This window comes from Tamandua tetradactyla, chromosome 18 (genome assembly GCF_023851605.1).
Source record: "Tamandua tetradactyla isolate mTamTet1 chromosome 18, mTamTet1.pri, whole genome shotgun sequence".
Classification (NCBI taxonomy): Eukaryota; Metazoa; Chordata; class Mammalia; order Pilosa; family Myrmecophagidae; genus Tamandua; species Tamandua tetradactyla.
In genome coordinates this window covers 77,904,835-77,932,625 of record NC_135344.1, presented here as the reverse complement: position 1 = coordinate 77,932,625, position 27,791 = coordinate 77,904,835, and the positions used below count along the sequence as shown (strand labels likewise).

Here is a 27,791-nt window from a genome sequence, read left to right as displayed (position 1 = left end):
GGTCCATTGGCTTCTCTTTCAAAGCTCACTTGTTCTCAGTCATCTTGGCCAGAAAGCTCCTGCTTCAGAGCTGAAGGTAAGTACATTTTCTACTAGTTTTTCAGCTTCTTAAATTTTTTGAATAAAAAATAGAGCAAAAAGAAAAATACAGGAAGAAATCTGAGAAAAGGTTATATTAAGAATTCCTCCTAACAACTCATCTTTTTAATTATTGTCTTTCATCCTTCCTGAGAGAGTACCTTACTTATATAATTAAACTGTAAAAATAAAGCCTATCACTTTTCTGTCTAATGAAAGTAATCTTCCCTATTAATGAATCTATTAACGTCCTCATCTTTGAATTATCATCTACCTCTATTCAAGGACTACAACCAGTTTTTCCTAAAGGAATTCGGGGTGAAAACAGTCACGCTCCTTTCACCCACTCATGAGAACCCCCCTTTTACCAGTTAGTTTCCGGTTTGTCAGAGCACTGTGGCTCTGCCTCATGGGGTGGGAGCTGGCACGCAGGACTGGCTATGCCTCAGACATTCGTGGTTATGCAGCTTCACTTCAGCACATACAAGTGGGTTATTTGCGGCTATGGGGACTGCACACTCTCACTGCCTTTCTCTCCCATTAGCAACAGGGGATGTGAGAGGAAGCAAGAATTAAACACACAATCTCTGTCAGATGCTCCTCCAAAAATATGTATCACTTAGAAACAATGCCATTGAAGCAGACATGAGAAGCTTGCTGGGTTGCCTGTTTGCCTGTGTCGTAGGGACTTGAATTCTCCAGAACTGAGGTCTTAGTTCTTATAAAAATAGTTATTCCTCATATTTTTATTTTCCTAAGCTGCCTTGAGATAACCTTGCCCATCCTAACAAATGTGCACACACTCACATAAAGGCACACACTATACCCACACATACACACACAGATGATCACTTATGTGCATACGTACACACACACATACACACACAGCACATGTACACACACATATATATACACACATATGCACATACAACACCCAAAAGGGATGGAAATGACAAAGGGGTAAAGAGGAGGATGCTGAGAGTAAAGCCATGAGCAAAACTGGAAGAGGGGAGCTGCCTTCAGCAGAGACGAGGCAGTCGTAAGCTCTGTTCATCATTCATGCACTGATCAAAAAAGAGTCCTTGACAACTTATGTGCCAGGCTTTGCTGCAAGGGTCAGAGTCAGCTCCTTGTGGAGCTCAAGAGGCACAAAGCCTTCGAAACAAGCCCCAGTGCTAATTCCTAGTTGAGAGCACAGGCGCACCGAGCGCAGGACTCTGTGGGCGTGCAGGGAGAATTCCTGTTTCTACCAAGCCCTGCTCTTTGGGAACCCCAGCCAGGGTTAGAGAAGGCGGGAGAGGTACGGCAGGCACACGGGGTGGAGGAGGCAGCTCTGGAACGATCTGGATCTGCTGCGGCTCACTGCCTCAGCAACGTAAGGTGGCTCAGCATTAAAAAAAATAAAATCCATTGTATTATTTACCACATTCATTTTTCCAAGTATATTTCCCAAAAAATACTTACCCATCAACTTTTTTTTTACATTTTTTTATTAATTAAAAAAAATTAACTAACACAACATTTAGAAATCATTCCATTCTACATACGCAATCAGTAATTCTTAATATCATCACATAGATGTATGATCATCATTTCTTAGCACATATGCATCAATTTAGAAAAAGAAATAGCAAGACAACAGAAAAAGAAATAAAATGATAATATAGAGAAAAAATAAATATAAAAAATACAAAAATATATCAGAAAAAAAAAGAAAACAAACTATAGCTCAGATGCAGCTTCATTCAGTGTTTTAACATAATTACATTACAATTAGGTAGTATTGGGCTGTTCATTTTTTTTTTAGAAATCATACCATTCTACATATGCAATCAGTAATTCTTAACATCATCACATAGATGCATGATCATCGTTTCTTAGTACATTTGCATCAGTTTAGAAGAACTAGCAACACAACCGAAAAAGATATAGAATGTTAATATAGAGAAAAAAATTAAAAGTAATAATAGTAAGAACAAAACAAAACAAAACAAAACAAAAACCTATAGCTCGGATGTAGCTTCAATCAGTGTTTTAACATGCTTACTTTACAATTAGGTATTATTGTGCTGTCCATTTTTGAGTTTTTGTATCTAGTCCTGTTGCACAGTCTGTATCCCATCAGCTCCAATTACCCAATATCTTACCCTGTTTCTAACTCCTGCTGAACTCTGTTACCAATGACATATTCCAAGTTTATTCTCGAGTGTCGATTCACATCAGTGGGACCATACAGTATTTGTCTTTTAGTTTTTGGCTAGACTCACTCAGCATAATGTTCTCTAGGTCCATCCATGTTATTACATGCTTCATAAGTTTATCCTGTCTTAAAGCTGCATAATATTCCATCGTATGTATATACCACAGTTTGTTTAGCCACTCGTCTGTTGATGGACATTTTGGCTGTTTCCATCTCTTTGCAATTGTAAATAACGCTGCTATAAACATTGGTGTGCAAATGTCCGTTTGAGTTTTTGCCCTTAATTCCTTTGAGTAGATTCCCAGCAATGGTATTGCTGGGTCGTATGGCAATTCTATATTCAGCTTTTTGAGGAACCGCCAAACTGCCTTCCACAGTGGTTGCACCATTTGACATTCCCACCAACAGTGGATAAGTGTGCCTTTCTCCGCATCCTCTCCAGCACTTGTCATTTTCTGTTTTGTTGATAATGGCCATTCTGGTGGGTGTGAGATGATATCTCATTGTGGTTTTGATTTGCATTTCTCTAATGGCCAGGGACATTGAGCATCTCTTCATGTGCCTTTTGGCCATTTGTATTTCCTCTTCTGATAGGTGTCTGTTCAAGTCTTTTTCCCATTTTGTAATTGGGTTGGCTGTCTTTTTGTTCTTGAGTTAAACAATCTCATTATAAATTCTGGATACTAGACCTTTATCTGATATGTCATTTCCAAATATTGATTCCCATTGTGTAGGCTGTCTTTCTACTTTCTTGATGAAGTTCTTTGATGCACAAAAGTGTTTAATTTTGAGGAGCTCCCATTTATTTATTTCCTTCTTCAGTCCTCTTGTTTTAGGTTTAAGGTCCATAAAACTGCCTCCAATTTTAAGATTCATAAGATATCTCCCTACATTTTCCTCTAACTGTTTTATGGTCTTAGACCTAATGTTAAGATCTTTGATCCATTTTGAGTTAACTTTTGTGTAGGGTGTGAGACATGGGTCTTCTTTCATTCTTTTGCATATGGATATCCAGTTCTCTAGGCACCATTTATTGAAGAGACTGTTCTGTCCCAGGTGAGTTGGCTTGACTGCCTTATCAAAGATCAAATGTCCATAGATGAGAGGGTCTATATCTGAGCACTCTATTCGATTCCATTGGTCGATATATCTATCTTTATGCCAATACCATGCTGTTTTGACCACTGTGGCTTCATAATATGCCTTAAAGTCAGGCAGTGCAAGACCTCCAGCTTCGTTTTTTTTCCTCAAGATGTTTTTAGCAATTCGGGGCACCCTGCCCTTCCAGATAAATTTGCTTATTGGTTTTTCTATTTCTGAAAAATAAGTTGTTGGGATTTTGATTGGTATTGCATTGAATCTGTAAATCAATTTAGGTAGGATTGACATCTTAACTATATTTAGTCTTCCAATCCATGAACATGGTATGCCCTTCCATCTATTTAGGTCTTCTGTGATTTCTTTTAGCAGTTTTTTGTAGTTTTCTTTATATAGGTTTTTTGTCTCTTTAGTTAAATTTATTCCTAGGTGTTTTATTCTTTTAGTTGCAATTGCAAATGGGATTCGTTTCTTGATTTCCCCCTCAGCTTGTTCATTGCTACTGTATAGAAATGCTACAGATTTTTGAATGTTGATCTTGTCACCTGCTACTTTGCTGTACTCATTTATTAGCTCTAGTAGTTTTGTTGTGGATTTTTCCGGGTTTTCGACATATAGTATCATATTGTCTGCAAACAGTGATAGTTTTCCTTCTTCCTTTCCAATTTTGATGCCTTGTATTTCTTTTTCTTTTCTAATTGCTCTGGCTAGAACCTCCAACACAATGTTGAATAATAGTGGTGATAGTGGACATCCTTGTCTTGTTCCTGATCTTAGGGGGAAAGTTTTCAATTTTTCCCCATTGAGGATGATATTAGCTGTGGGTTTTTCATATATTCCCTCTATCATTTTAAGGAAGTTCCCTTGTATTCCTATCTTTTGAAGTGTTTTCAACAGGAAAGGATGTTGAATCTTGTCAAATGCCTTCTCTGCATCAATTGAGATGATCATGTGATTTTTCTGCTTTGATTTGTTGATATGGTGTATTACATTAATTGATTTTCTTATGTTGAACCATCCTTGCATACCTGGGATGAATCCTACTTGGTCATGATGTATAATTCTTTTAATGTGTTGTTGGATACGATTTGCTAGAATTTTATTGAGGATTTTTGCATCTATATTCATTAGAGAGATTGGCCTGTAGTTTTCTTTTTTTGTAATATCTTTGCCTGGTTTTGGTATGAGGGTGATGTTGGCTTCATAGAATGAATTAGGTAGTTTTCCCTCCGCTTCGATTTTTTTGAAGAGTTTGAGGAGAGTTGGTACTAATTCTTTCTGGAATGTTTGATAGAATTCAGATGTGAAGCCGTCTGGTCCTGGACTTTTCTTTTTAGGAAACTTTTGAATGACTGATTCAATTTCTTTACTTGTGATTGGTTTGTTGAGGTCATCTATGTCTTCTTGAGTCAAAGTTGGTTGTTCATGTCTTTCCAGGAACCTGTCCATTTCCTCTAAATTGTTGTATTTATTAGTGTAAAGTTGTTCATAGCATCCTGTTATTATCTCCTTTATTTCTGTGAGGTCAGTAGTTATGTCTCCTCTTCCATTTCTGATCTTATTTATTTGCATCCTCTCTCTTCTTCTTTTTGTCAATCTTGCTAAGGGCCCATCAATCTTATTGATTTTCTCATAGAACCAACTTCTGGCCTTATTGATTTTCTCTATTGTTTTCATGTTTTCAATTTCATTTATTTCTGCTCTGATCTTTGTTATTTCTTTCCTTTTACTTGCTTTGGGATTAGTTTGCTGTTCTTTCTCCAGTTCTTCCAAGTGGACAGTTAATTCCTGCATTTTTGCCTTTTCTTCTTTTCTGATATAGGCATTTAGGGCAATAAATTTCCCTCTTAGCACTGCCTTTGCTGCGTCCCATAAGTTTTGATATGTTGTGTTTTCATTTTCATTCACCTCGAGGTATTTGCTAACTTCTCTAGCAATTTCTTCTTTGACCCAGTCGTTGTTTAAGAGTGTGTTGTTGAGCCTCCACGTATTTGTGAATTTTCTGGCACTCCACCTATTATTGATTTCCAACTTCATTCCTTTATGATCGGAGAAAGTGTTGTGTACGATTTCAATCTTTTTAAATTTGTTAAGACTTACTTTGTGACCCAGCATATGGTCTATCTTTGAGAATGATCCATGAGCACTTGAGAAAAAGGTGTATCCTGCTGTTGTGGGATGTAATGTCCTATAAAAGTCTGTTAAGTCTAGCTCCTTTATAGTAATATTCAGATTCTCTATTTCTTTATTGATCCTCTGTCTAGATGTTCTGTCCATTGATGAGAGTGGGGAATTGAAGTCTCCAACTATTATGGTATTTGTGTCTATTTCCCTTTTCAGTGTTTGCAGTGTATTCCTCACGTATTTTGGGGCATTCTGGTTCAGTGCGTAAATATTTATGATTTATGTCTTCTTGTTTAATGGTTCCTTTTATTAGTAGATAGTGTTCTTCTTTGTCTCTTTTAACTGTTTTACATTTGAAGTCTAACTTGTTGGATATTAGTATAGCCACTCCTGCTATTTTCTGGTTGTTATTTGCATGAAATATCTTTTCCCAACCTTTCGCTTTCAACCTATGTTTACCTTTGGGTCTAAGATGTGTTTCCTGTAGACAGCATATAGAAGGATCCTGTTTTTTAATCCATTCTGCCAGTCTATGTCTTTTGATTGGGGAATTCAGTCCACTGACATTTAGTGTTATTACTGTTTGCATAATATTTTCCTCTACCATTTTGCCTTTTGTATTATATATATCATATCTGATTTTCCTTCTTTCTACACTCTTCTCCATACCTCTCTCTTCTGTCTTTTTGTATCTGGCTCTAGTGCTCCCTTTAGTATTTCTTGCAGAGCTGGTCTCTTGGTCACAAATTCTCTCAGTGACTTTTTGTCTGAGAATGTTTTAATTTCTCCCTCATTTTTGAAGGATAATTTTGCTGGATATAGGAGTCTTGGTTGGCAGTTTTTCTCTTTTAGTAATTTAAATATATCATCCCACTGTCTTCTAGCTTCCATGGTTTCTGCTGAGAAATCTACATATAGTCTTATTGGGTTTCCCTTGTATGTGATGGATTGTTTTTCTCTTGCTGCTTTCAAGATCCTCTCTTTCTCTTTGACCTCTGACATTCTAACTAGTAAGTGTCTTGGAGAATGCCTATTTGGGTCTAATCTCTTTGGGGTGTGCTGTACTTCTTGGATCTGTAATTTTAGGTCTTTCATAAGAGTTGGGAAATTTTCAGTGATAATTTCTTCCATTAGTTTTTCTCCTCCTTTTCCCTTCTCTTCTCCTTCTGGGACACCCACAACATGTATATTTGTGTGCTTCATATTGTCCTTGAGTTCCCTGATACCCTGTTCAAATTTTTCCATTCTTTTTCCGATAGTTTCTGTTTCTTTTTGGAATTCAGATGTTCCATCCTCCAAATCACTAATTCTATCTTCTGTCTCTTTAAATCTATCATTGTAGGTATCCATTGTTTTTTCCATCTTTTCTACTTTATCCTTCATTTCCATAAGTTCTGTGATTTGTTTTTTCAGTTTTTCTATTTCTTCTTTATGTTCAGCCCATGTCCTCTTCATGTCCTCCCTCAATTTATCGATTTCGTTTTTGAAGAGGTTTTCCATTTCTGTTCATATATTCAGCATTAGTTGTCTCAGCTCTTGTATCTCATTTGAACTATTGGTTTGTTCCTTTGACTGGGCCATATTCTCGATCTTCTGAGCGTGGACCATTATCTTCTGCTGCTGGCACCTGGGCATTTAGTCAGATTTCCCTGGGTGTCGGAACCAACAAGGTTGTAAGATTTTTCTGTGAAATCTCTGGGTTCTGTTTTTCTTATCCTGCCCAGTAGGTGGCGCTCGTGGCACACGTTTGTCTCACGTGTTTGGAATGGATCCCCCCCAGTCACCGATCTCCGCGGCCTGGGGATTTCCGATCCAATTCTCTCTGTTGGTTCAGGGGCCCATGCGTGGTGGGGGCGTCAGCCGCCGCGGCTTGAGGGGACCCTGTGGCTGGTCGCCGGCCGCAGCGGGCCCGGGGAATTCACCACCGGACCAGGAATTTGCCCGTGGGGGAGGGGCGTCAGTCACCGGCTGCCGCGGCCTGGGGAATTCCCCACCGGACCAGGAGGCCTCCCGCGGGGGAGGGCCACCGCGGCTTGGATAGCCCTCTGATCCGAGACTCATAGCCGTGGACTCGAAGCTGAGACTCGAAGCTGCCCGCAAAAGAGGGGCGCCGGCTGCCTCCGCTTGGGAAACTTGCCTCTCTGAGACTCTCAGCCGGCCCGGGAAGGAGGGAGGGAGTAGCTCCGGCTGCCGCAGCTGCCGCTGCTCAGGAAATCGCGCGCTGCTCGGGGATCTCACCGCAGCCGAGTCTCGCAGTCAGACTAGCCAGTCCAGCCTGGGGTACGCTGTGTGTCCATTCACTGCCGTAGCCCCTGGAGCTGTTCTGCACTGTTTCAGTTCACCTAGTAGTTGCTTTGGAGGAGGAGGAACTAAGACGCACGTACCTTACTAAGCCGCCATCTTGGCCCTCCTCCCCCATCAACTTTTAATGAGATCTTTTTATTCAGTGTAAGCAACATTCATTCTTCATTCCTTGTACAACTGTTATAACTAAGGTAGGATGAGAAGAAGGTCTACTCTGGGGCTGGATTTACAGAGATACCTAGAACAGTTCTTAGAAGGAAATCAGAATCCCTCTATGGGGGAGATTGTGAAAGAACATCAGGTAACTTTTCACATAATTAATGCTAGCACAGATATAAGAAAAATATTGTAGAAACATAGATGGGAGCCATTTGGTACTTTGGGATATGGAGGCACAGAGAAAGGGCTGTGTGTGCCGAGCATGGAATGGTGTTTAAGTAGGGAGAGGCCCCCACATGGCAGAGGCTCCAGCAAGAGAGAATGTATGAGCCCATGTGGAGATGGAACCCAGGCAGGCTTGGCCCAGGAGGCAGTGAGAGGCTGCGAGGCAGGACGTGCAGAGGGTGTGAAGGTCTTCTTGAGAAGTTTCTGTTTTATTCTTTAGCTGTGAGGAACCATGGCAGTAGCGTTTAGAAAATGGTCTTGAAGTGCTCAACTTGAAATATGTATGTGCTAAGAATGGTGCTGGAAAAATGAGTAAAACATGGAATTAACTCACAGGAAAACAAAACATATGCAAGAAAGGCTGGGAAGAATTTGCACTGGTAGCAGATTAAGAGATTGGGGGAGAAAAAGGAAGGGGAAGGCGTTTACCTCTCTGTCTCAGCTCCCCACCTCCCCTGTTCATAGCTCAGCTTCTCTGGATCTCACTTCCTCACCCTAGGATGTGGTGCCATTGCCGTCCCTGACTACCTTCTAGTCTCATGAATAGCAATGAGGGAACCACACTGTACGCAGCAGTGACCTGTGAGTGGGAACTGGCTGTAAAATCTCTAACCCTGTGGTGGATGGTCTCTGCTGCCTGGCTTGCTACTGGATGCCTACACTGATTGGCTGAAGCTTATACCTCCACTTCTGCTTTCCCGGAGCCTGGGGAAAGACAAGAATGATGGGGTTTCCAATACAAAGTGTCACTTGAAGTCCTCTTTGCAATGGATTCTATACAGAATCCAAGGGCGGGTGTGCACTGGATTCTGATAAGCCATTATTATGATTAATAGGCTGCATGTATAGCCCGTCTTTAGAATTACAAAGATTAGTTGTTGCCTGTGGATTGGGGATGCAGAAAGGGTTAAATAGGTGATGCATAGAAGAATTTATAGGGCAGACAAACAATTCTACTTAATTTTGTAATGATGGATGTGTGGCATATGAATTTGTCAAAACCCATAAAACTTGACAAGACACAGAGCAAACCTTAACATATGCAAATTTAAAAAAAATCATTTAGGAGATTGGGGATCCCAGGATGGAATGCAAACTGTAACAAAAGAATCTAATTGTATTACAAATATATGAAATATCCCCACTGAACAGAGTAGGGGAAAGAGGTGCTGACATATGTAAATCTGGAAAGAACTGGAGACCACAAGATAAAGACAAATAGACAAATAAAACTATATTTTACAGACTGTTCTCTGGCTGATAAAGTTTCCCACTGTGGCAAGGGTTGATGACTTAAAATCACTGTACTTACATACAAAAAATAGTTAAGTAAATGAATGGCAAATGGTGGGAGTCAGGTTTCTTACTGTTGGAATGGGAGGTAACGGACAAATTAGAAAAGACTAGAATGATCCATGTGGTATTGGAGGATAGTGGGATACAATGTTTAGTTTTATATAGATACAGTTAGGAATATTTATAAATATACCTATATACACAGGTTAACACACACGCATATGTTTTTCTTTGCTTTGAGCACTGAGAAGCATAGCAAGAAACACTTAGTGCCCAGAACTTGGTTTCTAATAACATTATCCAATAAAAAGAATCAGCCCTCCTAGGAGAAATGGCTGATTCTAGGGCTGTAGCAGGAAATATACAAGATGAGCCTGAACTATCTCATAATGCCATAAAGTAAGGTTGTGTGTGGAAATACACAATGATGGTAGCATGTCAAAGGAACACAAATGCCAATTAAAAGATATCCCGATAGCAGAAACTGGAATAAGTTGAACAAAATAAAAGTATGGTAATAACCTAAAGTATAAAATATCCATGAATCCATACTGACATAATAAATTATTGAATACATACATACGTAAATGGGAAAGAATAGACAAATCTTCCATGCAGGATTCTAAAGAACTAATGTAGATAATCCACACTTAGAGAGATGTAGCATAATTCCCCACTCCTTTAAGTGTAGGCTGTACTTTCTTCTAAATGGTATAGTGTGGGAAAGGGAAAAGGGAGTGAAGCTGTAGTGAGAAACCTGACAAACACGGCCTCAGCAGTTTAGCAAGGTTAAACATAAACAGGCCGTATTGATGGCATGCCCATTAACATAAAATGATGAGAATGATAAGTTACCTCTGTGGTCTTTCTCCATAAAATTCCATAACCCCAGTCTAATCATGAGAAAAATATTTTTAAAAAATCCACGTTGAGAGAAATTCTACAAACACCTGAGCAGCACTCCCCCAAACCATCAAGACTGTCAAAAATGAGGATAGGCTAAGAAATCATCAGAGCCATTAAGAAAACATGGTGACTTCCGGAGAAGATGGTGGCTTAGTAAGACGCGCGGATCTTAGTTTCTCCTCCAGAACAGCTACTAGGGGAGTAGAAACGATACAGAACAGCTCCCAAAGCCACGACAGAGATAAAAAAGACAGCGTACCCTATCCTGGAATGGCTGGCTGGTTGAGAGAACCCGCTCTGGTGAGATCGCCGAGGGGCGCGGGCTTCACCGGGCGGGGCGGCAAGCGGCCGGAGTCACTCCCTTCCCCCTTCCCGGGCTGGCTGGGAGAATTGGACAGGAAGTCCCCTCAAACCACGGCGGCTGGTGCCCACACCACGTGTGGCCCCACGGACCAACTGAGAGAATTGGATCGGAAATCCCCAGGCCACAGAGAACGGTGACGGGGGGGCCCTTCAAAACCCGTGACTCCCCGGGAACGTGCACTCTCCCGGGCGGGCCGCTGCTGCTGGCACCCTCCCACCACGTCTGTCGCCCTGGGCTGACTAGGAAATTCGGACGGGCGCTTTCCCAGGCTGCGGCCACCAGCGACCCTCCCCGCGTTCGAACCCCGGGCCGGCTGGCACTCTTCTAAGCTGCTTCGGCTAGCGAACCTCCCGGACGGCGAGAGTTTTTCAAAGTTAAAGGACCCACATCACCTTTTACTGGTGGGACCCGCAGACAAACGTGTGCCACGAGCGCCACCTACTGGGCAGGATAAGAAAAACAGAACCCAGAGATTTCACAGAAAAATCTTACAACCTTGTTGGTTCCGACACCCAGGGAAATCTGACTAAATGCCCAGGTGCCAGCAGCAGAAGATAATGGTCCACGCTCAGAAGATCGAGAATATGGCCCAGTCAAAGGAACAAACAAATAATTCAAATGAGATACAAGAGCTGAGACAACTAATGCTGAATATATGAACAGAAATGGAAAACCTCTTCAAAAACGAAATCGATAAATTGAGGGAGGACATGAAGAAGACATGGGCTGAACATAAAGAAGAAATAGAAAAACTGAAAAAACAAATCACAGAACTTATGGAAGTGAAGGACAAAGTAGAAAAGATAGAAAAACAATGGATACCTACAATGATAGATTCAAAGAGACAGAAGATAGAATTAGTGATTTGGAGGATGGAACATCTGAATTCCAAAAAGAAACAGAAACTATCGGGAAAAGAATGGAAAAATTTGAACAGGGTATCAGGGAACTCAAGGACGATATGAAGCACACAAATATACATGTTGTGGGTGTCCCAGAAGGAGAAGAGAAGGGAAAAGGAGGAGAAAAACTAATGGAAGAAATTATCACTGAAAATTTCCCAACTCTTATGAAAGACCTAAAATTACAGATCCAAGAAGTACAGTGCACCCCAAAGAGATTAGACCCAAATAGGCATTCTCGAAGACACTTACTAGTTAGAATGTCAGAGGTCAAAGAGAAAGAGAGGATCTTGAAAGCAGCAAGAGAAAAACAATCCATCACATACAAGGGAAACCCAATAAGACTATGTGTAGATTTCTCAGCAGAAACCATGGAGGCTAGAAGACAGTAGGATGATATATTTAAATTACTAAAAGAGAAAAACTGCCAACCAAGACTCTTATATCCAGCAAAATTATCCTTCAAAAATGAGGGAGAAATTAAAACATTCTCAGACAAAAAGTCACTGAGAGAATTTGTGACCAAGAGACCAGTTCTGCAAGAAATACTAAAGGGAGCTCTAGAGCCAGATACAAAAAGACAGAAGAGAGAGGTATGGAGAAGAGTGTAGAAAGAAGGAAAGTCAGATATGATATATATAATACAAAAGGCAAAATGGTAGAGGAAAATATTATGCAAACAGTAATAACACTAAATGTCAGTGGACTGAATTCCCCAATCAAAGACATAGACTGGCAGAATGGATTAAAAAACAGGATCCTTCTATATGCTGTCTACAGGAAACACATCTTAGACCCAAAGATAAACATAGGTTGAAAGTGAAAGGTTGGGAAAAGATATTTCATGCAAATAACAACCAGAAAATAGCAGGAGTGGCTATACTAATATCCAACAAGTTAGACTTCAAATGTAAAACAGTTAAAAGAGACAAAGAAAGACACTATCTACTAATAAAAGGAACAATTAAACAAGAAGACGTAACAATCATAAATATTTACGCACTGAACCAGAATGCCCCAAAATACGTGAGGATTACACTGTAAACACTGAAAAGGGAAATAGACACAAATACCATAATAGTTGGAGACTTCAATTCCCCACTCTCATCAATGGACAGAACATCTAGACAGAGGATCAATAAAGAAATAGAGAATCTGAATATTACTATAAAGGAGCTAGACTTAACAGACTTTTATAGGACATTACATCCCACAACAGCAGGATACACCTTTTCCTCAACTGCTCATGGATCATTCTCAAAGATAGACCATATGCTGGGTCACAAAGCAAGTCTTAACAAATTTAAAAAGATTGAAATCATACGCAACACTTTCTCGGATCATAAAGGAATGAAGTTGGAAATCAATAATAGGTGGAGTGCCAGAAAATTCACAAATACGTGGAGGCTCAACAACACACTCCTAAACAACGAGTGGGTCAAAGAAGAAATTGCAAGAGAAATTAGTAAATACCTCGAGGTGAATGAAAATGAAAACACAGCATATCAAAACTTATGGGATGCAGCAAAGGCAGTGCTAAGAGGGAAATTTATTGCCCTAAATGCCTATATCAGAAAAGAAGAAAAGGCAAAAATGCAGGAATTAACTGTCCACTTGGAAGAACTGGAGAAAGAACAGCAAACTAATCCCAAAGCAAGTAAAAGGAAAGAAATAACAAAGATCAGAGCAGAAATAAATGAAATTGAAAACATGAAAACAATAGAGAAAATCAATAAGGCCAGAAGTTGGTTCTATGAGAAAATCAATAAGATTGATGGGCCCTTAGCAAGATTGACAAAAAGAAGAGAGAGGATGCAAATAAATAAGATCAGAAATGGAAGAGGAGACATAACTACTGACCTCACAGAAATAAAGGAGGTAATAACAGGATGCTATGAACAACTTTACGCTAATATATACAACAATTTAGAGGAAATGGATGGGTTCCTGGAAAGACATGAACAACCAACTTTGACTCAAGAAGAAATAGATGACCTCAACAAACCAATCACAAGTAAAGAAATTGAATCAGTCATTCAAAAGTTTCCTAAAAAGAAAAGTCCAGGACCAGACGGCTTCACATCTGAATTCTATCAAACATTCCAGAAAGAATTAGTACCAACTCTCCTCAAACTCTTCAAAAAAATCGAAGCGGAGGGAAAACTACCTAATTCATTCTATGAAGCCAACATCACCCTCATACCAAAACCAGGCAAAGATATTACAAAAAAAGAAAACTACAGGCCAATCTCTCTAATGAATATAGATGCAAAAATCCTCAATAAAATTCTAGCAAATCGTATCCAACAACACATTAAAAGAATTATACATCATGACCAAGTAGGATTCATCCCAGGTATGCAAGGATGGTTCAACATAAGAAAATCAATTAATGTAATACACCATATCAACAAATCAAAGCAGAAAAATCACATGATCATCTCAATTGATGCAGAGAAGGCATTTGACAAGATTCAACATCCTTTCCTGTTGAAAACACTTCAAAAGATAGGAATACAAGGGAACTTCCTTAAAATGATAGAGGGAATATATGAAAAACCCACAGCTAATATCATCCTCAATGGGGAAAAATTGAAAACTTTCCCCCTAAGATCAGGAACAAGACAAGGATGTCCACTATCACCACTATTATTCAACATTGTGTTGGAGGTTCTAGCCAGAGCAATTAGAAAAGAAAAAGAAATACAAGGCATCAAAATTGGAAAGGAAGAAGGAAAACTATCACTGTTTGCAGACAATATGATACTATATGTCGAAAACCCGGAAAAATCCACAACAAAACTACTAGAGCTAATAAATGAGTACAGCAAAGTAGCAGGTGACAAGATCAACATCCAAAAATCTGTAGCATTTCTATACACTAGTAATGAACAAGCTGAGGGGGAAATCAAGAAACGAATCCCATTTACAATTGCAACTAAAAGAATAAAACACCTAGGAATAAATTTAACTAAAGAGACAAAAAACCTATATAAAGAAAACTACAAAAAACTGTTAAAAGAAATCACAGAAGACCTAAATAGATGGAAGGGCATACCATGTTCATGGATTGGAAGACTAAATATAGTTAAGATGTCAATCCTACCTAAATTGATTTACAGATTCAATGCAATACCAATCAAAATCCCAACAACTTATTTTTCAGAAATAGAAAAACCAATAAGCAAATTTATCTGGAAGGGCAGGGTGCCCCGAATTGCTAAAAACATCTTGAGGAAAAAAAACGAAGCTGGAGGTCTTGCACTGCCTGACTTTAAGGCATATTATGAAGCCACAGTGGTCAAAACAGCATGGTATTGGCATAAAGATAGATATATCGACCAATGGAATCGAATAGAGTGCTCAGATATAGACCCTCTCATCTATGGACATTTGATCTTTGATAAGGCAGTCAAGCCAACTCACCTGGGACAGAACAGTCTCTTCAATAAATGGTGCCTAGAGAACTGGATATCCATATGCAAAAGAATGAAAGAAGACCCATGTCTCACACCCTACACAAAAGTTAACTCAAAATGGATCAAAGATCTAAACATTAGGTCTAAGACCATAAAACAGTTAGAGGAAAATATTGGGAGATATCTTATGAATCTTACAACTGGAGGCGGTTTTATGGACCTTAAACCTAAAGCAAGAGCACTGAAGAAGGAAATAAATAAATGGGAACTCCTCAAAATTAAACACTTTTGTGCATCAAAGAACTTCATCAAGAAAGTAGAAAGACAGCGTACACAATGGGAGACAATATTTGGAAACGACATATCAGATAAAGGTCTAGTATCCAGAATTTATAAAGAGATTGTTCAACTCAAGAACAAAAAGACAGCCAACCCAATTACAAAATGGGAAAAAGACTTGAACAGACACCTATCAGAAGAGGAAATACAAATGGCCAAAAGGCACATGAAGAGATGCTCAATGTCCCTGGCCATTAGAGAAATGCAAATCAAAACCACAATGAGATATCATCTCACACCCACCAGAATGGCCATTATCAACAAAACAGAAAATGGCAAGTGCTGGAGAGGATGCGGAGAAAGAGGCACACTTATCCACTGTTGGTGGGAATGTCAAATGGTGCAACCACTGTGGAAGGCAGTTTGGCGGTTCCTCAAAAAGCTGAATATGGAATTGCCATACGACACAGCAATACCATTGCTGGGAATCTACTCAAAGGACTTAAGGGCAAAGACACAAACGGACATTTGCACACCAATGTTTATAGCAGCGTTATTTACAATTGCAAAGAGATGGAAACAGCCAAAATCTCCATCAACAGAAGAGTGGCTAAACAAACTGTGGTATATACATACGATGGAATATTATGCAGCTTTAAGACAGGATAAACTTATGAAGCATGTAATAACATGGATGGACCAAGAGAACATTATGCTGAGTGAGTCTAGCCAAAAACTAAAGGACAAATACTGTATGGTCCCACTGATGTGAACGGACATTCGAGAACAAATTTGGAATATGTCATTGGTAACAGAGTCCAGCAGGAGGTGGAAACAGGGTAAGATAATGGGCAATTGGAGCTGAAGGGATACAGACTGTGCAACAGGACTAGATACAAAAACTCAAAAATGGACAGCACAATAATACCTAATTGTAAAGTAATCATGTTAAAACACTGAATGAAGCTGCATCTGAGCTATAGGTTTTTGTTCTGTTTTGTTTTGTTTTGTTTTGTTTTTACTATTATTACTTTTATTTTTTTTCTCTATATTAACATTCTATATCTTTTTCGGTTGTGTTGCTAGTTCTTCTAAACCGATGCAAATGTACTAAGAAACGATGATCATGCATCTATGTGATGATGTTAAGAATTACTGATTGCATATGTAGAATGGTATGATTTCTAAATGTTGGGTTAATTTATTTTTTTCCGTTAATTAAAAAAAAAAGAGAGAGAAGGGATAATTGGAGCTGAAGGGATACAGACTGTGCAACAGGACTGGATATAAAAACTCAGAAATGGACAGCACAATACTACCTAATTGTAATGCAATTATATTAAAACATTGAATGAAGCTGCATGTGAGGTATAGGTTTTTTTTTCTCTCTGTTATCGTTTTAATTCTTATTCTGTTGTCTTTTTATTTCTTTTTCTAAATCGATGCAAATGTACTAAGAAAAGATGAATATGCAACTATGTGAGGATATTAAGAATTACTGATTGTACATGTAGAATGGAATGATTTCTAAATGTTTTGTTAATTTTTTTTAATTAATATAAAATAAAATAAAAGAAAAGAAAAAGAAAAAAGAAAACATGGTGACTAAATGAGGGGATCCTGGGACAGACAAGGGTAAAAACTAAGGAATATTTGAATAAAGTATAGAGTTTAGTTAATAATAATGCATCAGTATTGGCCAATCCATTGTGACAAGTTGACCATACTAATGCAAGATGGTAATAATAAGGGAAACTGAATATGGGCTTTATGAGAATGCTCTATACTATCTTTGCAACTTTTCCATGAATTTAAAACTATTTGTATAAGCCAGGGTTCTCCAGAGAAACAGAACCAACAAGAGATGTCTGTGAATATGAGGTTTATAAAAGTGTTACACGCAACCATGGGAATGCAAGAGTCCAAAATCCGTATGGCAGGCTGTGAAGCTGGCAATGCCAATGAAAGGTCTCAACAAAGTCCACAAGACAGCCTTGCTGGCTGAAGAAGCAGTGAAAATCCTATCTTCTCCTTTAAAAGTCTTCAACTGATTGGACCAAATCCAATGGACTAGATTATCTCCTATGTGAGAAACGTGCCCGTGTTTGATAATAGATGTAATCGGCCGCAGCTGCAATCAGCTGGCTAATGATTTAATGAACCAGCCTTCTTGTTCATCAACCAGCCAGGACTTTACCTTGCAGTAATGGTTAGGCCAATGCGTGCCTGACCAGACAACTGAGCACCATCACCTAGCCAAGTTGACACCAGAACCCAACCATCACACTATTCTAACGTGTAAAGTTATTTTTAAAATCGTTCATAGTTCTACAACTCAATGATAACCACCATTAAAACTTAGACATGTCTTTAAAGGATTTTCAATACCTTTGCATGAATATATACATGTAGGCTTCTGCACCACTGAGCCATTTTAGTTGGCAAATAATGTTGTATCATGTGGGCCTGTCAGAACTTACTTAACCAGTCCTTGGTCACTAGCTGTATTGCTCTTAGTTTTTCACTATTGTAACTAACAATGCCGTGAGCATCATTGTACACACATCTTTGTACTATCATTGCTCATTTGTCTGGGGTCATAGAGCCATAGAACCATCAGGTTTTCAGAGTCCTAAAGTAGACAATGAGATAATGGAGCTATTTCTGTTACATTCTGTTTGGCTAGAGTGTGTAACTTTAAGACCTTTAGAATGTGTAACTGGTAACGCATTTTCTAATGATGGGGTAAAAAATAATGCTAGACACCTGTGTGAGTTTGGAACTGTTGTGTACCCCAGAAAAGTCATGTTCTTTAACCCCAATTTAGTATTATAGGGTGGGATCTTTTGGATAAGGTTGTTTCCGTGGAGACATGACCCATCCAACTGTGGATGGGATCTTTTGATTAGATGGTTTCAATGGAGATGCATCTCTGCCCACTCAAGGGGGTCTTCATTCACTCACTGGAGGCCTTTAAGTGGGAACCATTTTGGAAAAAGCTTCAGAGCTGACAGAGAGAGAAACTTGGAGATGCAGAAGGAAAATGCTTTCGATGCCACTCAAAAAACTAAAGGCTTCCCATATCGCCTTTTTAAAGTCAAGGTGTCTTTCTCTGGATGCCTTAGTTTGGAGATTTTTAAGCCTTAGATCTGTAAACTTGTAACTTAAATTCCCTTTATAAAAGCAAAACCATTTCTGGTATATTGCATTTCCAGCAGCAGAAACAAACTAAAGCAATACCTATAGCAAAAAATTGTTACCTGGATCTTCAACAATTTATCTCATTTAAATTTAATAAATCATATTTGATGATCTTCCACAGAATCTTACTTCATTTATAACCATTTATTTTCATCTTTTTTTCTCCAATTTTGATTTCTCTATTTCCATTGTTCACGTTAGGTTCCAATGTTAAAAGAAAAATATTTGCTTTGACTATTTTATTTATCTCCTCCTCCAATTTTTACCCATAAATTCTCACACATTCTAACTAATTATCAGTATTTTGTTTCCTGAATCAGATGATTTTGATACCAGAGTTGAGGATGGAAATGATCTACTTCCAGGAGATTCACTAACTTTCTCAACTTGCTATATTGGCACTAAATAGAATCCCAAAAGTCTGAAGTAAGTAAAAAGTTTAATTCCTTTATATTGATAATATTTTTATATTTTATATAATTTTTAAATATATGTATATTTATATAAATATACTTAAATATATTAATATATAGATATAAATTTACATTTATATTTTTAATCATGATAGATATGTCCTAATTTTTTCATTAACAAATGTAGTGCATTTTATCCTGAATATCTCATAGAGCTCATACTTTCATACAGATTTCATGTGGCCAGTATGAGCTGTTCCACAAAATGGTGGTAAAAATAATCCCAAGTCTTATTATTTGAATTGAATATTCAAGCACCAATCTGCAAATAAAAGACATTCTCTTCCTCTGACTTCCTCTGTCCCCCAAATTTTTCTAAAATCCTAGGGGTTTGCAGAGCCCAAATCCTAGCAAGAACTGTGGTATTTGGTCCATCATCCACTATCTTTCCTTCTCCCTGCCACATGGTGTCACTGTCGGGAACTGCCCCTCTGCCTTCTAACACATTTACTCGTCCATGTGGTCATAGCTCCTGGCAGGGCACCATTTTGGGGCTCTGCCGAGCATGGTCATAGTGTCAGCAGTTTCCATCCCATAAGCAACCATTCCCCAGATTACTAGTTACCCCTGGAAATCTCAGCAAAAAAACGGATTTGACTTTCACCTCTTCACTTTTCCTAGAGTTGGTCTATATCCACTAACTCTTTTCCTTTCTGAGAAAAAACATTCCCAGAGTTTGGACATTCTTCTTGCCTTATGACATTCAAAATATAAGAGGTCTGATTTACACATATTTTTACAGACAAAATACTCAAAATACTCAATTGCCCTTTTCCTTCTTAGTAAAAATCTCTTCCATACCCTCTTGCAAAAAAGGTTGCATTATTTCCAGCTCTCACTATCTAGATGAACTTCAGATGCTTCACCCTTTCCAAGTAGACAGCGAAGGCTGTCCATTTTCTAGAATTACTTCAAAAGAAGAAGAAAACAGACATTTTAATCCCTAGTTAGAAACACTCCTTTACTAAAGTAATCCACAAAATAAAATTTTAACTCAGTATCAAACAAAAACTTTTAAACTCTGACATGAAAAAAGGAAACCACTTTCTCATATTTCTTAAACATTTCCTATAACTCCCCCCAAACATATGAAGCTTACATTCTAATGAATCAAAAACATATTCATCGGGCTCCTCCGACAGGTACTGAAGTAGGTGGAAAGAGGAAGGTTGTAAGACATGGTGCCAGGCTCTTGGGTGGTTACTTACTCAGTCCCTAGGGAGACCAGATATAAACAGGCCAGTTGACCCTTCACATGAGCAGAGTATGGTACGAGCAAGAATGATGAAATCATGGGTAGAGACCCAGGACATTTGGGAAGTATGATTGAGACTCTGGGCATAAACAAAAGTAGGATTTAGGCAGAAAAGAAAGATTAGAGGATTCCAGAAGGAGGACAATGGTAAAAATGTGAGAGACAAAAATGTGCTAGAAACTGTTCCTCCTATTGGAATCCTATATACGAGAATAAAATACGTACAGAAGCTAAGAGATGAAACTCAGAGGAAAGGCCCAGAGAAGCTAGGAGAGGACCCACAGAGCTTAGAGGAAGCCACTGAAGCCCAAAGCTGGAAGCCTTGAAACCCAACAGAGAAGGACCAGCAGGCATCACCATGAGCCTTGCAATTTGACCAAGGAGCTGAGGTTTACCCATAACTGGTCTTCAGAGAAGGTATCATCCTGTTGGTGCCTTAATTTGGACATTTTCACAGAATTAGAATTGTAAACTTGAAAGTTAGTGAATCCCCAGTGTTAAAAGCCAGTCCATTTCTGGTATATTGCATTTTGTCAGCGTTAGCAAAACAAAACACCCTTCATGCTCGTTCTCTTACAATTTCACTATTGCTTCCTATTTTTCATTGTCATCTCTCCTTTTTTATTAGCTCATCTTTGGCTTATGCTACTACTCTTTTTTCCACTTTTTTCCTTCTCAAAGGAAGACCAAGACATGGAAGCAACAGCAGTTATAAGGGTAGCTCATACCTACCCAAGAGATGCAGGTATCTCTCAACCATAATTGAGGCAGGATAGACACCCATGTCAGAGGGTACTGAGATGACCGAGCTAAGCCAGAAGACCAAGCTGCTGGGAGCAAGAGTGGCTAAGCATGCCCACAGGGCATGGCAAAATAACGTGCAAGAGACAGCAAAATCCATGGCAAATATGGAGACCAAAATCTCAGAGCAGTGATCTAAAAGTCTGATCACACCTGGTATTAAACACTTTCAATGCTTGAAAAAGCATTTTCACAAAACAAGTGCATAAAATCAAAGAGTCTGCAAAGAAAACTGTTGGCTCTAAGAATGTATTTCAATATTAATTTGGAATAGAATCTCCCATTTGGTACTTGTTTCCCATAAAAGGTAGAGAAATATAGTAGTATTAAGATCGTAGAAGTGGTAGACAAAGAGCATTAACTAATTTGTTTTAATTTTCCACTAACTATTCCATGAATATTTAATACTGTTTTGCATTTTTATGTTTATAAAACACATTGCTTTTTAAGAAATTGCCAACATTTTAAAAACACCCATTAGATTCTCTTACTATGATGAATAATTTAACTTTGTTTTTTATATTGAAAGAGTATTAAAGTGAGATAGTTCCTTATTAGTATTTAAGCATCCATAGTATTTTATAGCTATGCCAAATTAAAAGAAAAAAAATTCATTGTTCCTGAATAAAATACCATTTCTTTACCCTAAAGAATAGAATTTGGCTCTAAATGCATAAACGTTGGTTGAATCAGTACAATGTTTTGTATATTAAGAGAGAGCACAGAGGAAAAGACAGGGGGTCAGATCCTGACCCATTTTATTCAGAAAGAGTCAGGTTTCAATAGGGTTTTGGATGGAGAGAAGCAGCATGGTTTTGGAGAGTGGACATGTATTGCCCAGCAGATTTCAAACCCAGGAAGGAAATGGAGGTCTTCCAGGACAGTGTTGTTTGGTGGAAAGAAACCAAGAAACAGAAAAATCTATGGGAAAGACCCAGCAGTGGGCTTTGAATTGGTTATAGCCAGGCACACAGCAGATGCACATAATTATCTGGGTTCAAAATAAAAAACAATTTTACCTGAAATATCTTCGCTCCTGAAGCAGTGCAATGGTTAATTTTATATATTAACTTAGCTACCTTATGGTGCAATTATTTGGTCAAATACTGACATAGTTGTTTCGATGGAGCTTTTCCTAAATGGGGTTAGCATTTATAACAGTTGATAAATAAAGGAGATTACCTTCAGCAAAGTATGCAGGCCTAATCCAATCCATTGGAGGCCTGAAAACAAAGAACTGAGGATTCCAGAATCAGAAGGAATTCTCCCTTAAAACTATGCCCCTCCACTCCTCCTGGCTCTCCTGCAACTCTCTAAATTTCCAGAATTCAGACTTGTCAGCCCAACAACAGTCATAAGAGCCAACTCCTTAAAATAAATCTCTTAATATACATACCTATCTATGTACACATGCATATACAACCTATTGGTTCTATTTCTCTAGAGAGCCTTGACTAATACACAGAGAGTTGTTGTGAAGTAGGTGTTGTTTCTTGTAATTACCACTTAATGTACATTGGACAAGCAATACATAAGTGAGGACAACAGGGGCATCATAATACAGTTTATGAATCCTCTTGGCTCTGAGAAGGGCATTAAACCAATGAGAGAATAATACATTTCGATTTCAGTGTCCTTTGGTTTGGGTGGTGGGCCATCTGTTCAGTTTCTTGCTACTTTTTTTAGAGGAGTGCAGCATCCACCACTATCCTGAGTGTGACATCAGGCACATCACCCAACCATCTATGATGGTTTTCACAACTATGGGATGGGGATAATATCACGGTACTGCAGAGGGTTATTGTATAGATTAAATGAGCTAGTGAATAGTGAGCTCCAATAAATGTTCCCTACCAGAGTATTTCCCCTTCAACCAAGACAGTGGGCATGTGCTGCTGCAGGCTTGCCAACCACTGATCATGGCTGATCAAGGCCTGTTGAAGGTGGCTCATGGATCCCACTCCATTTCCTTTCAGGTTCTGGGTCCTCCTATGGATTTCTCAGATTGGCAACAACAGAAGAGTGACGAGCATTGACTTAAGCTGGGTTACTAAACCACCTCTTTCTAAAAAGTTCCAGAATCTCTTTCAACAATTTTTTTTTAGTTATTGATTTTACCATCCAATACATTTGAGATTGAAAATATATAATAAGCTTAGTGGATTCAGGCATAAGATGAGGTCTCTGTCCAGGTGAGGTGTCCATAAGCATGGTGGGCACTGGCTTATGATAGCCTCATTTCCCTGTAATGCTTTTCAAGCAGACGCAGTCATGTTGGTGAGTGCTGACAACCCATGAACTTCCCAGAACTTGAGCCCCAGGTAGAACTAGGGTGACCAGCTGTCCACTTTGCCAAGACTGAGGGGTCCCTGGGATATAGGACTTTCTGTTTTAAAACCTGGACAGTCCTGAACAAACTGGGATGTTTGGTCATCCCAGTAGAACTCTATCAGTGCCACTTGTCACTTCATTCCTTTCTGAATCATCTACCTATCTAAGTCATGAACCTCCCCATTAATTCCTGACCTCTTATCCCAGTCCTTTCTAATCCCTACTCAGGAAATATTTTATTCTCAAACAGTGATGGGCAACCTGTGAATTTTGGATCAAAATACGACACTCCAAAATTCACCTCACAACATGTTCACTGGCTTTCCCACACTACAGAGTATAAAGAATGTATGCTCATAATGGCAAAGATTGATACATTTCCTGAATCTTCCTGTGCCCAGCCATCAACACCATGTGAAAACTAAATCAGGAAAAATTCCACACACCCTCACCAGGAAAAGAATTCCTCACGGCCATTCAACTCTAACCCTACCTTGGCCTTTTCTGCTTGATGGAAAGCTTTACTCTTCAGCATCTTCTGCTGCCAGAATTCAACTACAAACTAGAGACATCTTGAAAACATTATAAATCTCCAGAAATACCAGCTTGAGGAGTTCTCACTTACAGACAGAGGTGATAACATGTATTGCATAGTGGACTTTGGGAATGGTACCTCAATACTTTTGCCCTTATCCCATATGCTATAGGGTCACAGGAAGACAGGTGACCCAAATAAAGAAAGGACTTAAACAAAGATGTCTATGTATTCCTACTTCTACATAGAGCTTTCATTTCTTTTACTTATTTTCTGTCAAGGGGTGCTACTGGTGTTCATTTTAATCTATCACATGTACAATTGTGTTCTTAAGGATGGTGGAGGGAAAGTGGAGAAGGCAAAGAATACTTTTATTTCTGGGCTCAAAATTCTACTGAAGGTGTTATTCACAGAGTGGTTAATATGATGGTCCAGAAAATTGTTTTATTTAAATTATTATACTATTATGTTTTTCTAAGTAATAGAGTTTTCTTAAAGCTTACATGGTTTGTTTTTCTGGGTAATGTGTTTTGCAACTGATACTTCTACACATTCCATTTAAGTAATCAAGTGATTATTTTACCTCAGATCTCTAGCAAGAACTCTGAAGAAGATGACATTCTGAAAAATCAACAGAATTTTCTGTGGGGTCAACTCCAATTAATACTCTATCTTAATCACAAGGAAAAATGAAGCACATTATCAATCCATATGATAACAACAATGATACAGCTAGAAATAATTCAGACTGTCCTCTTGTGGTATTGCCAGAAGAGATATTTTTCACAATTTCCATTGTTGGGGTATTAGAGAATCTGATTGTCCTTCTGGCTGTGATCAAGAATAAGAATCTTCAGTCACCAATGTACTTTTTCATCTGCAGCTTGGCCATTTCTGATATGTTGGGCAGCCTATATAAGATCTTGGAAAATATTCTGATCATGTTCAGAAACATGGGCTATGTCAAGCCTCGTGGCCATTTTGAAACCACAGCAGATGACATCATTGACTCCCTGTTCATCCTCTCTTTGCTGGGCTCCATTTTCAGCTTGTTGGTGATTGCTGCTGATCGCTATATCACCATTTTCCATGCCCTGAAGTACCACAGCATCGTGACCACGCGCCGTGCCCTTGTCACTCTGATGGTCATCTGGACATTCTGCACAGGGAGTGGCATCACCATGGCCATCTTCTCCCATCACGTCCCCACTGTGATTGCCTTCACAGTGCTCTTCCCTCTGATGCTGGTCTTCATTCTGTGCCTCTATGTGCACATGTTCTTGTTGGCCCGTTCCCATGCCAGGAAGATCTCAACACTTCCCAGAGTCAACATGAAAGGGGCCATCACACTGACCATCCTGCTGGGTGTCTTCATCTTCTGCTGGGCCCCCTTTGTCCTCCATGTCCTCTTGATGACATTCTGCCCCAGTAACCCTTACTGTGCTTGCTATATGTCCCTCTTCCAGGTGAATGGCATGTTGATCATGTGCAATGCAGTCATTGATCCCTTCATATATGCCTTCCGGAGCCCAGAGCTCAGGGAGGCCTTCAAGAAGATGATCTTCTGCAACAGGTACCAGTGAAATTACTGATCCCTGTCGGAGGAGGCATGGGAGACCTATTGTCAAGTAACAGAATAATGTAATGTGTCAACAACTACTAATGCATCTAACTTTCCTTCCTTTCCCTGATGGACAGGAAGACCATCCAGCCAAATGGTGTTTATGATAGTCAAGTTCTATGTGAACAGTCTTATTGGTGCAACTTTTATAAAAAGGATAAAACAAAGTAATGAGCTAAAAGGAAGGATGGAACGCAAATTACATACAACAATACAAATTCAAGGGCTTTGGCGCTAAGGCAAAAAAACTTATTATTCTACAGGTAACAAGATAAGACCATCATTGGGTTGGGCTTTCCAGGCTGGAGTTCATTGTATTGATTTCTAGAAGTGAAGTACCTTGGCAGAATGACTCAGGGCAGAAACCGTTGGGTCTTTATAACCCAAAGGATGCCAGTAAATGGCCACAGCTGTATTTCTACTGCCTGCTCTCCTCACAGGCTTGCAGAGCTCCTGTCCTCTCTTCCCCCCTCTCTCCTGCCTGCCTGCTTTATTGTATGTCCCATCTCAAACCTTTTTTGGAAATCAGGCAGGATATAATTATAAAGATCAAATAACTAGCTTCGAGTTTCCAATAATAAAGGAATATTCTCTATTAGTCTTCTCTGCCTGCTCTGTATTTCACTGGCCTTAAAATTCTTTCTTAGTTAAGATCTGTCATGCTTTTGAAGTACAAACTTCAAAAAGAAAATAAAAATTTAATCCATTTGATTCCTGTGTAGGAAAAAATAAAAGCCACAGGAATGTTGTGATTATTTGAAAGTGAATTTGTTCAAATGTAGAAGTAAAGGAAAAGAGACCTCCAATATATGTTTTGTGGAATAAGTAAATTGTGTTTATATGTGAGTATGTGTGTGTGTTTGCCATATCTTTAGTCAATGGGGGAAAACAATACTGAAGCAGTAGTTCAAGAAACAATTCTATTATGAAAGGCCTCAGCCAGAAACTAAATGGAAAAATGTTACAACCTTCCACAGATGAGTCCACTTACCGGAAAATTTCTTCCTATCACCAACCACAAGGAATATGCCAGATATCGAAAAGTGGCATCCCAATAGGAAGAAAAGAAACATAATTTATAAGTTTTTCAATTTTTAATAGCTGAAAATGAAGCTTAAAGAAGAAGCAAATTTTGATTGTGTGTCATTGATAAGGTGAAGAATACAAAGAGATAAGTGATGAAAGATACAGAGGAAAAAAGAAGGACTTCAGAGTCACAAAACTTCATTGTTTAGGACACCCCCCCCCCCCCGAGAGTGACTGTTTTCTGGAAAAGGCAATACTTTTTCCTCAGTGGAGTTTTCCATGAACTGCTCAGAGGAGAAGACAGCCACAAATGAAACTGATAGCTTGGTGATGGGTTTGATACTAAGGCATGCAGAGGAGCAAGGATTTCAGAAGCAGAGAAGAAAGCACAGAGAGATTAGAAAGAAGAATAATCAAGGGCACATTTCTAGATGGCTGCTATCATCTTTTGTTCTGTAGGAATCCTGATATGACCCTTCCCCTCACCAAATGGACTTCATCATTCTAACGTACATTAACCTGGATTTTTTTAGGAATAAGATACTATCTGTAAATCTATTTCCTGTAAAATCTAAAGCAGCACCCTATAAATGATAAAAATGTTTTCTTTCTGTCTTGAAAAGAATCGTGTAAATAGCACACTTGTCTGTGATCAAACTGAGTTTCTCAATAAGAATTATCCCTTCTTTTATATTATTCTATGACCTTATAGAAGTAGGTGGAGTAGTTTGCCCGCCTACCATAAATGGCCCCAAAATGATCTACTTTTGAGAGATACCTCCTCATCACTCACAAGCTCTCCACTATCAAAGCTGATTGTTGTCAGAGGAACACATCTAGAAACTCCTCCTCTCATTGCCTTCAAGTTGTTGTATTTAACCTGAGAAACAAAATCAACAAGGCTATTCCAAAAAATGTACAAAATACAAGTAAAGGCTGAGTGAAAGCTATAGGGACTCACCATAAATGAAATGCATACACTTTAGCAACTCTTATCACATATTTGCTTATTGAGATATTTTCAACTGTAGCTCCTCAGCTGTATTCAAATCACATTAGGGTCTTTAGTGCTCATAATTGATGAAAAAGTTGTGGTTTTCCTACCTCTATCTCCATACATGATTGAAAACGAAAAGACTATTAGCTGCAATTATTTGTACAAGGATGGTCAACAAAGCTCAGATTTTTCCCACA

General features: G+C 38.9%; 1 protein-coding gene across 1 annotated transcript; it reads left to right on the top strand.

Annotated features, from left to right (window-relative positions):
- On the top strand, positions 1-27,791 carry MC2R (melanocortin 2 receptor). The gene is made up of 3 exons (XM_077136145.1): positions 1-76; positions 18,876-18,981; positions 24,539-27,791. The coding sequence occupies exon 3, from the start codon at positions 24,640-24,642 to the stop codon at positions 25,531-25,533; it is 894 nt and encodes a 297-aa protein (XP_076992260.1). The 5' UTR covers positions 1-76; positions 18,876-18,981; positions 24,539-24,639; the 3' UTR covers positions 25,534-27,791.

Bases quoted from the DNA above. Each gene is read 5' to 3' on its own strand.
- MC2R (XM_077136145.1), top strand. From the start codon at position 24,640: ATGAAGCACATTATCAATCCATATGATAACAACAATGATACAGCTAGA.